The sequence below is a fragment of the Orbicella faveolata genome, unplaced genomic scaffold (genome assembly GCF_042242905.1).
Source record: "Orbicella faveolata isolate gen_17 unplaced genomic scaffold, um_ofav_v1 contig_24, whole genome shotgun sequence".
Classification (NCBI taxonomy): Eukaryota; Metazoa; Cnidaria; class Anthozoa; order Scleractinia; family Merulinidae; genus Orbicella; species Orbicella faveolata.
The window spans coordinates 4,960,449-4,974,148 of NW_028301552.1; the positions used below are offsets into that span (position 1 = coordinate 4,960,449).

At 40.9% G+C, this 13,700-nt stretch overlaps 2 protein-coding genes across 2 annotated transcripts; both read right to left on the reverse strand.

Annotated features, from left to right (window-relative positions):
• Positions 1-138: 138 nt before the first annotated feature.
• Positions 139-6,375, reverse strand: LOC110056340 (uncharacterized). Its single transcript, XM_089291025.1, has 3 exons — positions 5,755-6,375; positions 5,519-5,587; positions 139-3,016 (listed from the first exon to the last, which is right to left on the reverse strand). Exons 1-3 carry the CDS (start codon positions 5,839-5,841, stop codon positions 986-988), a joined length of 2,187 nt encoding a protein of 728 aa, XP_089147151.1. The 5' UTR covers positions 5,842-6,375; the 3' UTR covers positions 139-985.
• Positions 6,376-7,441: 1,066 nt separating this feature from the next.
• Positions 7,442-13,697, reverse strand: LOC110056329 (uncharacterized). Its single transcript, XM_089291026.1, has 4 exons — positions 12,726-13,697; positions 12,462-12,524; positions 11,272-11,313; positions 7,442-10,010 (listed from the first exon to the last, which is right to left on the reverse strand). Exons 1-4 carry the CDS (start codon positions 12,768-12,770, stop codon positions 8,535-8,537), a joined length of 1,626 nt encoding a protein of 541 aa, XP_089147152.1. The 5' UTR covers positions 12,771-13,697; the 3' UTR covers positions 7,442-8,534.
• Between the last annotated feature and the right edge of the window lie 3 nt (positions 13,698-13,700).

Genomic DNA, 13,700 nt, shown 5'->3' on the forward strand with positions numbered 1-13,700 from the left:
CTGTTTACCGTGCCACGCAGCCACGGATCATTTTGGATTACCATTCACATATCAGCTAGTTCGGCAATCAAACGGCATAAGGCGGGGATGAGGGAATGGGGTACATAAAAATGTAACACATCATTCAAAGACTGGAAATTCTTTACTTGCACTTTCTTTAATTGAACATAATACTGATCCAGAGAAGTTGTAAACATAAAATCATTAATTTCAGCGAAACCAAAAAGGCAACGGTTAAAACGCCTACGTAAAACGGAATAGCCAGCAGCAGGTGTGTGCGTTGTCCAAGTTTAATTCTACAGTTTCGCTTACTTTCTAGTAAACTTTAAAATGAACAAGTTCAAACGAACGAGATGCGTCAGTAAGCTCAAGAATACTGATCAAATCGTACTACAAATTTGTCAAAGAATTAAAAAGGAGCGGGAAAACACGTATGTAACTGATGAAAATGCGCTGAAAATAAGAGGGAGTAGTTGCTTTTAGACCTGATTGGCTGATGAGGGTGACATAGTTAGACAGGGTTGGAGTACTTATAGCTCTAAAATAACTCAAAGCACTTCCAAAGTGTGAAAACTGAAAAGCTACGTCCTGCAACAGCTGCAAAAACGTCCATGATAATTTTTAAAGAAAATACAAAATCTCAATCTCAAACCATATCAGCATACCTGATTCATACTTTACTAGCCGATCCTGTCATTCAGTTAGTTGGGCGCAACCTCGATCTCAGAACCCTTTCCCTCACTTGGGAGTGGGGGAAAGGGCTGTGGGATTCAGGTTGAGTTCGGCGTAACGAGAAAAAGCGGAGGAGGAATATAGGGGAGGGGTTCCTTGGCTCGCTTCCCCCATTTTTCTCTCTAGACGTATTTTTGCGCTGCTCCCAAACAATCTGACGACTGGAATAGACTATTGTAGCTACTAAACTAACAAAGATCCCGCTATCGTCGAATTAAATCGAAAAAACAGAAAACTTGTATATCAAAATGTGTCAGTTACTTTCAGTGACAACAGCAAGTTTGTTCTTCAGAACCCTTTCACGCTTCATCCTACGCATAAAAGAGTCCATTGCTTTACGACAACACCTCCAAACATAATCCCTGTCTGATGGCGAAGTACGATAAACCTGGAAAACAATGTCTTTGATTATTTCCACCCTGTTAGGATCCACTCGATCTTTTCCTCTCGCTCCTGCAATATTCTTCCCCTCTAGTTCATCTAGGGTAAACATTTCGCGCATCAACCGCACAGCAAAGTTCATTGTAGATGTGGACTTTGCTTGTAATGCGATAATATTGTCACGCGATATGGGGAAGTTTAAATCATTTGGCAAGGTATTTTCAGATATTTTCGCCATTTTATGTTGCATTGCACGTCCTTGAGCTGTAGACTTGCCAGTGCCTGAAGGGGTTGTCTGCTTGGCAGTTTCAGCACTTGGTTCCATCACGACGTCGGTATCTCCCTGGTTTTCCTCTAAGGTGTCGTCTTCTGTCAAACTAGCATTTAAATTGGTGTTCACCGTGGAGGAAGTCGAGGTTTCCATTGCCGTAGGGTTAGACTGAGGTGCGTTGGTATCGGTATTTGATTGATTTTCAATCGTGATGGCATTTGACTGGTTTCCTTCATTCAGCCGGTTTCCTGCCAAAGTTGAATTTGACTTATTTCCCATTGTGGCAGGATTTGATTGTTTACCTGTCATGCTAAAAGGCAACTGGTTTCCCATCACAGAAGCATTTGACTGGTTTTCCACGCGACCTGCACTGGATAGGTTTCCCGTCATAGCAGCACTTGACTGGTTTCCTGTCATGGCGGGATTCAGCTCGCTTTCCATTTTCATCACATTTATTCCAGCACTTGATTTAGCTCCTAACAATGCCATAATCTGATCCATCTTGTGCTCCATCCTCACTAACACAGGCAGTATCAGTCCCAGTTTGTCATCTTGAAGAGCACTAAGTAAGCTCATGGTGGAAGACTGAGAGGCTGTCAAGGAAGACGGAACACCATGCTGAAGAGGAGTTTGCAGTATGCTGTTTAACACTGGTGAAGGAAAGAAATTGGGAGGCATTGTGAATTGGAGAAATGGTGCTGAAGGTGGGTTACTTTCAAACGTTCCATGGTGTGGAGTGGGGTTAGCTACTACTTGTGGAGACTGGAGTACAGTCTGTTGAGGCTGATGTGCTGCTTGTTGAGGCTTAAACATGGTGTATGAAGGGTGTATCACTGTTTGTGGTAGCTGAAGTGATGTTTGTGGAGCCTGAAGCACAGTTTGGGGAGAATTAAGCACAGTTTGTGGAGGCTGCAGAATTGCTTGTGAAGGATAAAGCGCTGTGTGCAGAGGCTGAGGCATTGTTGGTGGTGGCTGGTATGCACTTTGTGGTGGCTGAAATACTGTTTGTAATGGTTGAGGCACTGTTTGTGGCAGCAGAGGGGTTGTTTGTGGAGGCTGCAGTCCTGTTTGCAAAGGCTGAGGTGCTCCTTGTAAGGGCTGAGGGACTGCTTCTGGCAGCTGGGGTGTTGCTTGTTGAGGCTGGATTAATATGAGTGAAGGTGGAGGTGCTGGTGAAGGCTGAGACACTGTTTGTGATGGCTGAAGCATTGTTTGGGGCTGCTGCTCTGTTTGAGGAAGCTGATGTACTGAAAGGTGAGGCATGGTTTGTGGAACCTGGGGTGCTGCCTTAGTAGGCTGCAGTGCTGATTGCAAAGGTTCAGGCACTGTTTGTGGAGGCCGCAGTAAAGTAGTAGGAGTGTGAGATGCTCCATCTGGAGGCTGCAGTGCTGATTGCAAAGGCACAGGCACTGCTTGTGGAGGTTGATGTGCTGTTTGTGGAGGCTGCAGTACTGACTGCAAAGGCTTGTGCACACCTGCTTCTCCACGAGGCTGCACTACTGTTTGTGGAGGCTGCAATATGGTGTCAGGAGGCTGCAATGCCACTTCTGTAGGGTGTATTGTTGATTGTGGGGGCTGAGATTCTAGCTGTGGAGGTAACTGCTGGGCAGAACGTTCCATTGTTGTGGGAGCCTAAAAAATGTTTTAACGTAGATGAGGTGTAAATCTTACCGCAAAACTTAGAAGGGGTTAGCAGTGGACTAAGTAGCTTTAAGAGGGGTTCAATTTCTTTTGCCCGAAAAATTAGGCATCATGCAAAAAGCATAATTTTAGACTATAATAGGTAATGAATCAGAGTGCGATGAACTTGACATCAGTGTTAATTTCCAGCTTTGGAAACTGTTCCTGACAGTAGACTGCAGGAGGCAAGCAATCTCCCCCACCAAATTCCTCCTATACTAATAATTCTGGTGGTGGACAATTTTCTCCTTTTCACCTATCCCTAACAAAACCAGTGCATTTACATGTCATATCACAACTTCTTTCACTTCCATTACCATGGCCACTGAAGATTAATTTAAGAGGGTCATGCAGAATTGCTAACCAGGGAGCGTCGATGAGGTGTAAAGGATATTTTGCAGTACGAAATTGACAATACTTGAGTAACTGCTGTGATTTTTCATAAGATTGATAGTTTTTGGATATGTCCTTTACGAGGTATTTGGGCATTAATACATTAATGGTGGTGCAGTGGCCTCACTGTTAATTTAAGTTTAAGTTTAAGTTTAGTTTAAGTTTTATTAGTAATAATATGCCACATGTACAAAAACAAGTTTGCTTCCATCCAGGATAAGCAGTCCGGGTTGGAGCCCTAGCTAGGAACATTGTGTTGTGTTCTTGGGCAAGACACTTAACTTTCACAGCACCTCTTTCTAGCCGGGTGTATAAATGGGTACTGATGAATTTAATGCTGAGAGTAACCCAGTGGTGGACAAGCATCCCATCTAGGGAGAGTAGAAAAACTCCCAGTCACTTTTAATGCTACTGAAACCAGAAATAAGCTCTGGCCTGATGGGCCACTTGTGCTACTAGTAATGCAGCGGTAAACAAAGCAAAATTTAAAAAAATTATTTTAAGGGTGCTACTAGTAATGCAGAGATAAACAAAGCAAAATTTAAAAAAACATTTAAAGAAGAAGAAAAGAAATCTACTCAGAAATAAATCCCAAAAGCTATACTGAAAAATTACTGATACATCCCTGATTACTGATACATGGCCTGATGGGCCACTTGTGCTACTAGTAATGCAGCGGTAAACAAAGCAAAATTAAAAAAAGATATTTTAAGGGTGCTACTAGTAATGCAGAGATAAACAAAGCAAAATTTTAAAAAAAATTTAAAGAAGAAGAAAAGAAATCTACTCAGAAATAAATCCCAAAAGCTATACTGAAAGATTACTGATACATCCCATATTTGCCTGTTAAAAAGCCCAGTAGTTTGAAAAACTTGTATCCTGTTTTACTTAACTTTGGCCATTTGGGCTATGCAAACATGGTTACGGACAAAAAAATCTCTAAATTTCTGAATAGCTTTGAACTAGGGTAAAAGACCAGCAGTTTTCCAGATTTTACTTTTACTAGAAAAATTGGAGACATTAAAAGCTGAGATTGGACAATGAATCTGTAATTAGTATAGGTAAGCATTACACGAATGTGAGTGCAATCACGGATTTATGTACTACAAGTGGGTGCACCCTAAAAGATACTTTGACAACTTAACATAGTGGCGTTTCATCATCAACACCCTAAGTGAGACCAGAATCCTTGATTTATACCGGCCTTAACGAGATGATGAGCATCTGCGACCTTTTCATATAGGAGCCTGGGATATTCGCTCTCATATATATCCTACAGTTTTACCTGTAGATGTTTTAATTCTTGAAATCCAGTGAACTCTGCATTCATGGATACCTAATGGCTAATCTACTCGAGGGTTTCTTCTAGAGTCGGGGGGTGGGGTGGGGGAGGCTGGAATATCTTTTTGCTTCAATCCTGTTTGAGACCTGACCACTTACTTAGTACATAATTTTGCTTTCAAAACATAAGGACTTATCCTACAAATTCCTTAGCCACTGATATTAGATCAAAGCCTATTTCGCTTGAAAATTTTCCAAATAAATAAAACCATCAACACCTCTCCCTCTTATGCTGTACTATGCTACCCCTCCCCCGAAAAGTTTTCTTGGTTATGAAGTATTCATTGAATTTGATGGATAACAAAAGTTTAGTCAAGGATTATCCACGATATAAAAGAATTTTCCTCAAGATTTTCATGCACAAAGCACTAGCGCTAGTTTGACAACAACTGAAAGCATTTTTCACGACGCGACCGCAGAGCCGTCAGAAAATTATTCCGGCGCCATATTAAAATGGCGGGCAAAGTGCAAAAACAAGTCGCCAGTGTGAGCACAATATTATACCAGAACCTTTTTTTGGAGTACTTATTTTAAATTGAGAAGTTGTTAGTTAAACACAACGTCAGGATTGCCCGAATCGTTATAAGATGCGGTCAAAAACACGTGAGAAAACAACACATCCTCACCGCGATGCGATCGCAGCCATCGTTTGCCACAAAACCGCGTTCGATTCAATGCTCGGCAAAATTACGACTTACATCTAAAAATTGAAGGACATACCTGTGCAACTGTTTTTCTTGGTCTCCCTTTTCGCACTTTCCCTTTTCTTTTACATCCTACAGTTTGATCCTGGGGAGATATGAGAGGAAATTAAGCGTAGTTCGTAACAACCCTTCTTCGTTTGCACTGCGACCTTGTCTGTTCAAATTACCCTTTCAAAGTGAAATTCGATCCCATTTCGATCTTCAAAAAAAACCATTTGAATTGTGTTTACGAGCAATGAAGAAATACTTTACCGTGTTTTCCTGTTCTATTTCTTCAAGTTCTTCATGGACAGCTGAGTCCGACATTGCATAAAAATTGCGACCGTACGCAATGTTCATAAACTGGGAGATTGATCGAACAACGCGTTCGAGTTTCGTTGCTGAGACTGACTTGCAGTGAGTGACAGGTGACGGTCGCTAATTAGCCAATCACATTGCTTCATTTTGTGCGGCTCGTTCGAATTCTGAACTTGTATTTATTCAACTGAGTCAAACCTCTTTCGGCAGCAAAATACGATATTTAAGCGGCTCTTTGAGCACTTTTGGCTTTTCCGTTTTGGCTTCGCGCGCGAGAAAAATTGAAATATTGGACATGCACGCGAATAGGGAGAGGGTACATTCGCCCTTCCTTTTATGTACGGATGGACTATTACTTTTATGAAGGGGGGGGGGGGCAGGGGGGTGTTGGACAATTTCCAAAAAAAAATTTCCCGCGCATCAAAAACTGCTGAAAAAAAAAAAAGAAACAAAAAAGAAAAAACAGAAACAAAAAAAATCGAAGAAGTGCTTTCTACAATCCAGGTTCTGTCAATGACCGACTTTAAAAACAATTCTTGCACTAACTGTGCCACGTGCACAGCCAAGAGGTGAGAAAATAAAATTCATCTCACTCGTTCTCCAAAATACGCAGAACTTGGTAATTTCACATTGTTGATGTACAGAGGACGGCAAAGAAATGTACGAAGACTTATAGCTGAACGCACGTGCACGGCCATTTTGTTCTACTCAGGAAACCTTTTGTTTGGTGGCGTTCTCGTTGCCGTTGCCGTCGTGGTTTGCTTTGTTATAGAAGTCGTTTAAGCATTTTGCAGTGAACCCCCTGTACTATGAGGATGCCTTAAAATAAGCGGACAAGGACGTCTTTTAAAGCTTTCTTAAGCGGACACCTCAATTTTAAAAGCGAACACAGACGAAGATCCCTTGCGTGTCCAAACACTGAAAGAGACAGGATGTAGCGTGCGTTTTCCATGGAGCACGCGCCAAAGACAAAGTTTAGCGAGTGCCAAAGGTGCTAGCAAGGTTCAGGGGCATGCCCCACAAGAAATTTATATTTTTAGGAGCTCAGAAATGCCATTTCCCATGTCTTTAAGGGAAAAGGTTCACAAATCAATACATGAAGTAATGTTGAGTATTTGGTAACTTAATTAATATGTTTGTTTATGTGTCAACCTTTGGGACAATATAATTGTAGTGGTTTTAATAACAGAGACAAGCCGATTTCATTATTAAAGATGCTTGCATCAATAACTATATTGTTTCCTGGATTTCCGGAGGTACGCACATGCGTTACGCCCGTACGCACGGAGTATCTCCGGAAATGCAGAAAAAAACGTATTTTTATTGACGAAAAGGGTCTTTAAATATTTAATCTGCTGGTTTGATAGTCTCTAGTCTCTCTTATTATGTCGAGGTTGGTAGTGAACTAACTAGCGGATGAAAATCACTCGTTTCTTGTCGCGCGCTTGAAGCGAACCAGAGAGGGTTGAAAAAGCGCACTAAACTTAAAGAAGACTTTTGACACTCAGTTTTTTTGTTCAGTCAGGCTAAAGAGACTAGTCAAGCGCGGTACCACCAGTCACTGATTCACAGGCTCTGCTTTTTCCATTATTAAATTGACAAAACAAAATACAACGTTCACATAAATATTCCAAGACACACAGTCACTCAAACTTCCCTTTAGTAACGACAAAGAGTTGCAGATCTGCTGGTCTGTACGTTCATTTGGTATGATCTGGATCAGGATCGGTGATCCAAGATCACTCGGATCATGGTGCATCAGAGAAACCGATGAATCTGAATAGAATGGATTTACTGGTTCCTTCGATGCACTATGATCTGAGTGATCTTGGATCACTGATCCTGATCCAGATCACCCCAAAGAAACGCGCACTTGAAATTTTGATTTTTTTTTTTCATCCAAACCGTAACTATGGTTTCCCTTTTTCATGACAACAACTGACAACAGTAATTTTAGAACAACAATAACTTAAAGAACAAAAATGTCCACACCTGTGTTTATCAACTCAAAAGTAACATAAATGTTGTTTTACACGCTGTAAATGGAAATATAACGAGTTATAACAGAAGCAAATTATACACTTCAGGTTATAATAAAAGAGCTATAGAGAGGGTATTACAGAAAGATCTTCCAATACGTAGACCAAACAATTTCACAGTCAAGTTGGCGTTAGCAATCGTCTAAATCTGCTTTTAAATTAATCTTAACCAGTCTTGTTACATTACTTGCGAAACATTTCGGCCGTTTAATTTTCGGACACTTTTTATCTCATTTGGTACAAATTTCGGACAACAATTTCGGACATTTTTCTGAAACATAGCTTATAAAGTGGCTGAAACATTAGGTGTGAAAATGATAGTTTTCCCGCAGTCTCAAGTTTTACGAATACACCGACGAGAAAATATCACAAATTCTACCAACCCGTTACGTATGTCAAGCAGTGTCTCAACTAGAGCAGAAATCCCGGCATAAAGGAAACTAAGAGCGTTGGAGGTACTTCAAAGTTTTATACTGTACTGAAAATATTTCGGACGCTTAAAAATTTCGGACGGTTTTATTTTTGGACACTTTTTATGTCCGAAATTAAAATCGTTCGAAATATTTTTGCAAGTGATGTATTCCTTTTTATAATCACTTTATCGTCACTCTTTTAGTGTTTTTCTCTCTTATAAACCCATTTGTTTTGACGCTCGGTTCCCTTTGATTATTTTGTACACCGAAAAAAGGCAAGAAATCACGACGTAGATTCCTGGTCTTGAATCACAATTGGGCGTTGCATCTTACGCAAAAACGAATCCATCGCTTTGTGGCAATACCTCCACAGCAGTTCTTTGTCTGATGGCGATGTTCGATAAATCTTGAACACGATTTCTTTGATTATTGCAATCCTGGCAGGATCTACTCTGTCTTTACCTCGGACTCCAGAAATGTTTCTTCCAATTAGCTCCTCTCGCGTGAACAATTCGCGCAACAGTCGCACGGCAAAATTCATCGTAGAAGTGGACTTGGCTTGCAAGGCAATGAGTTCGTCGCGCGATATTGGCAAGTTTAGATCATCTGGCAAGGTTTGTTCAGTTATCTTGGCCATTTCAAGCCGAATGCGTTGACTGGCCGTCATTCCAGGGAGTGAATTTGAGAGAACAAATGATGACAGTGATGTAAGGGCTTTAAGTTGGCTTCCCATCGCGGTGTCTCCATCTCCCTGGTTTTTCAACGTGGTGTCATTCGAGCTGGTATTTGATTGGCTTTCCATCGTTGAGGCACTCGACTGGACTGCTATCGCCGCAGTGTTAGACTGAGGTCCAAGCGCGTTGTTATTTGACGGGGTTGCTGTTGAGGTAACGTTTGACTGATTAGTGCTTACAACATTTGTGTTTGTCTGGTTATTCATGGTTGCATTTCTCTGGGTTCCCCTCGTAGAGGAATTTAACTGGTTTCCTATAATGTCAGCATTCTGATGGATGTGATTGGCTGCCGCCGTGGAATATGACTGGTTTCCCATTGCTGTTGCATTTGACTGGTTTCCAACTGTTGTGGCAGCTGATTGGCATCTCACTGTTGTGGCATTAGACTGGCTTCCTGCTGTTGTGGCATTTGATTGGTTTCCAATTTCGAGCCCAGTCATTCCAGTATTTGATTTAGATCCCATCATTGCCATAAGCTGATCAATCTTGTGCTCCATCCTCACTAACATGGGTAGTATCAGTCCCAGTTTGTCATCTTGAAGAGCACTAAGTAAGCTCATGGTGGAAGACTGGGAGGCTGTCAAAGAAGGCTGAACACCACGCTGCAGAGGAGTTTGCAGTGTGCTGTTTAACATTGGTGAAGGAAAGAAATTGGGAGGCACTGCGAATTGGACACTTGATGGATGTGAAGAACCCTCAATAGAACCATGATGTGAAAGGGAAGGTGCTGTTTGTGTAGGCTGAGGTACTGCATGTGCTGGCTGAGGAAATGTATGTGGAGGGTGAGGTACTGTATGTGCAGGCTGAGGTATTGAATGTGGAGGGTGAGGAACTGTTGGTGGTACAGTACGTGGAGTCTGAGTCATCATATTTGGAAGCAGCTGTACTGCATGCAGAGGCTGTGGCACTACATGTGAAGGCTGTGGCACTGTTTGTAGTGGTTGAGGCACTGTACATGGAGGCTGTGGCAGCGAGTGTGTAGGATGAAGCACTCCTTGTGGAGGAACAGGGGGTTCACCACTTGCCTGTTGACAGTAACAAGGTACAATGTAATCATTTTCTTAGGTGTCATGGCACATAATTTAGAGAGGGGACTGGCTCCCACTGTTATTAAAAGCCTCAGCCTCTTCTTTTTCAAGAGAAAATTGGCCAATTTTAATTGTGACTGCTGCTCCTGGATGTTCCTACTCCAGCTAAGTTGCATTCCTAAGACATAGACATAGACATACTTTATTTAATGTGGACAAGTACACACTTAGCTGTTTGCTAGTTTCCAGGTGTTCCATGATTTAAATTAAGTAATGTACAACATTATAGGAGCTTAAAAAACAGGTATTTACATCAAGCTGAGAGATTGAGAGACAACAGACTAAGACCTTGTAGTTGTTTAGCTGCTCAACAGATACTTCAGGGTTTGTTTGCATGTTGATATTTCATTCTCAATTGCAGCCTCCAAATGCTCAGCAAATAGTCAGCCACAATCAGATACAAAACCACATTTACAGGTTTAACACAAGAGATGGGTTTATAGTGAAGGATTTGCCTCTGTTATTTTTAGTCAAAGCCAAAACATTTTGTGGCGTATGACTGTTTTACTAAATGTTTTTGTTGATATTTGTTAGGAGAGACAAGAATTGTACTGCCCTAAATGATTGATCTGAAAACCTAAAATTAGTCTGCAAGCAACTAGGCTCACCTTAAGGCTTAAGAATACCTAAATTTCATTATATAACAGTGAAGTCGTTCCTTGATCTCTGGAATGATCCCCCACATGCAACAGGGAGACCCTGAACTGGTTCCAAGTAATTTAGAATTTTTTAATTGTCTTCTAATTTCTGCAAGGTTGAACCAAATTGTAGCTATACTATTAAAAACCTCTCACATTCTGCACAACAAACTGTAGTAAGTAAAGCATAAGAAAAAATATGTTGAGCTGACTAATTTGATTGAAGTTGATATAACAGCCAATATTATAATGGTCAATTTTGTAAAAAATTATAGGCCCGTGACTTTCTTTGTGATTACTACTAGTCATATGACTTAATCACTTCTTTACAGTTTACAGTAATATGTTAAAAATCTATTCTGAATTATGCAACAATATCATCCTATATGTACACATTGCAGACCTACTTTCTTCTTGTTGGCCTGGGCAAGGGAAGGGGGAGCTGAGGGTAAGAGGTAAATTTAACCATTTTGCATGATAACTCAGTTTGGTTTCTCTAAATAACTGGTAAAAAAAATTATGCTGAAAAAAATCAACTGATAGAAGAAAATCAAACTTACCAACAAATCTTCTATTGTCCCATTCTGTTTTCGCTTTTTAGACTCGAGGAGAGATAGAGAAAAAAACGTAAACTATACTTGTACAAACTATAAAGTTATGCAGGCTCAATGAGAATGACAGTCCTTTTATCGACTATCATTCAAGTTTAGGAAATGGAGGACGAAAGTACAGTGAACTGTGAAAAATCACTCAACGTGCAAACAGAAACTCCCATGAATTTTGTGCAGCTTCACATTTGATTAGATAGAGCATCACTTGCCAAGAGATGCTTAAGTCAGTATAAGAGCATTCAAGAGTTTTAGACCATTATAGATAAAGGCTACAAGTTTGAGTTCTGGGCTCTTTCATTCTCCTTTGGTTCAGTCCCTGGGGGTGCTACTAAACTGAACTCGAGAAGAACTGTGCCGTAAGTCAACAAGTTAACCCTCTCTCCCACCTAGCCCCGAAAATTTCAACAGACGTTTATCACTGTATATCTTTTTTAAAACATCTTGCAGCATTTTTGGCACGCCCATAGGATGCATGAAAATACAAATCAATTTCAGCTAGTTTGCAAAACTAGATTTTTAAAACTCTGTTATTTTAAAAATGTGTTCCACTGTATTTGTACTCTATGAAACTGTAAGTTGGATAACAATAGAATTGTGATAATGTAAGCTCCCAAATAACTGAGACAACTTTGGCAGCCCTGCAAAGTGTTTTCAATTTATTTTTTGCTATAATTTCTTTCTATATTTACACAGATGCAAATGTCGACAGGTTGGGAGAAAGAAGGGAGGATGCCCAATATATTAACTATTTTTTACAAATGGTTTATTCGCTAGCCATACAGCAACGCACACAAAAACAAACGCTTCCTTGCTTGATAAGAACACTGACAGCGGTAAGAGGATGTTCGCTGAGCAAAGATTTATTAGGCGAGAAGAAAAACAATGTGCGCGCCATTTTAAAAACAAGTGAAGCGTTCGCCAAGGAAATTTTTCCGCAGGTTTTCTTCCACTGCTGTGTCTAGGATCAGTTTATCTGTCGTTCATTTGAAGAACAGCTTTGAAAACTACTTTGTATGAAAAAAAAAACCGAGTCAAGGAACCGCGAAAGTTTGAAGCGCGTCCAGGTCCAGGCTTTTTACCGCGACCTGGTCGCAGCCATTGTTGTAAACAAGTTCAAATGCAAGCTTATGCCTTTTTACCTTTCTGATAACTTTCGTTGGCGTTCTTTTCTTTCCGCGTCCACGTCTTTTAACTGCTTTCTCCTAATAAAATAACAACAAAGCAGTTGATATCAAAGTCATGGAACAAAATGAACTCGATTACGCACCAAACCTGAGCTCGAAGAGCGAAGTCCTTCCAAACATGTAAACAGTTCCAAGCTGACGATGATCGAATTATCTTATTTATAAAGCAAAGTAAGACTGGAAAAGCTTTTCTTGTTTTCCTGAAGCAATAACTCTTACCGTTATTTCAGATAGTACCGCTTGATTGTCGCCTTTGTCAGACATTCTGATTCAACTGTATTAATAAATTCGAATGATGACTTCTTGCAAGTTGACGGACGCGGTCGTTTTGCCAACCTCAAAGGTCGGACGCTCTTGACCACCAGTGGCCAATCATATTCTTACATCTTTTCCACACGCCACGAACACGCCACGCTCTTGGGAGATTCACGCGTGACGGGCCGGGCTGCGTGACGGAGAATGTGAGGCAGTAGAGTCCGGCAATTTTTCTCACGTCGTTGAACGCGCAAAAAGAACCGTATTTTTTTTTCTTTCGCGCGTTCCCTCAAGCTCTCTTCGTGCGCGGACAGTTCTTTCGGATTGATTACTATTTCCCTATAATTTACCACAAAGTCTAGTTACACTGAGAACACAAACATAGCATTCTGCGATGAACTTTTTTATCTCACCGAGATAAGTGATGTATTTCCGTAGTTCTTTGAATAATAAACCGGGGCGTACAAAAAAAGGAAGATTATTTTAACATAACTTGGTCGCTGGAACTAGTACAAAGTACCATGGACTCTTGTAATTGCGAAATGCGTACGGGAAGAACACATTCGCAAAAAAAAGATACAGAAGGTCCAAATAATGGTTCTGATAATGGTTTTTTTCACAGAAGGCAGAGACAGCAGCGTTGTAAGAACCTATTTAGCCGGCGGTTAGGCTAACCTTTGAGTCACACGCGAGAGCGTCCGCAAGAGGAGAGGAGTCTGGTGAAGAGCGCTTCGCCGTTTGCATTTTTGCTCTGCTCGCAGGCCCAGAAGCTATTGAACAACTCAACCTGTTTTATCTTTCCTGAAATCAAGAGATAGCAATGAAGGTGATGCCAAGGTTATCGGAAAGCAAACCCAAGATAACGGAATTCTGGTTTGAGCAGTTCGCAAATCCTAGCGTACAAAAGGCAAGACCATTCCTCTGGTGCTGACTTGTGAG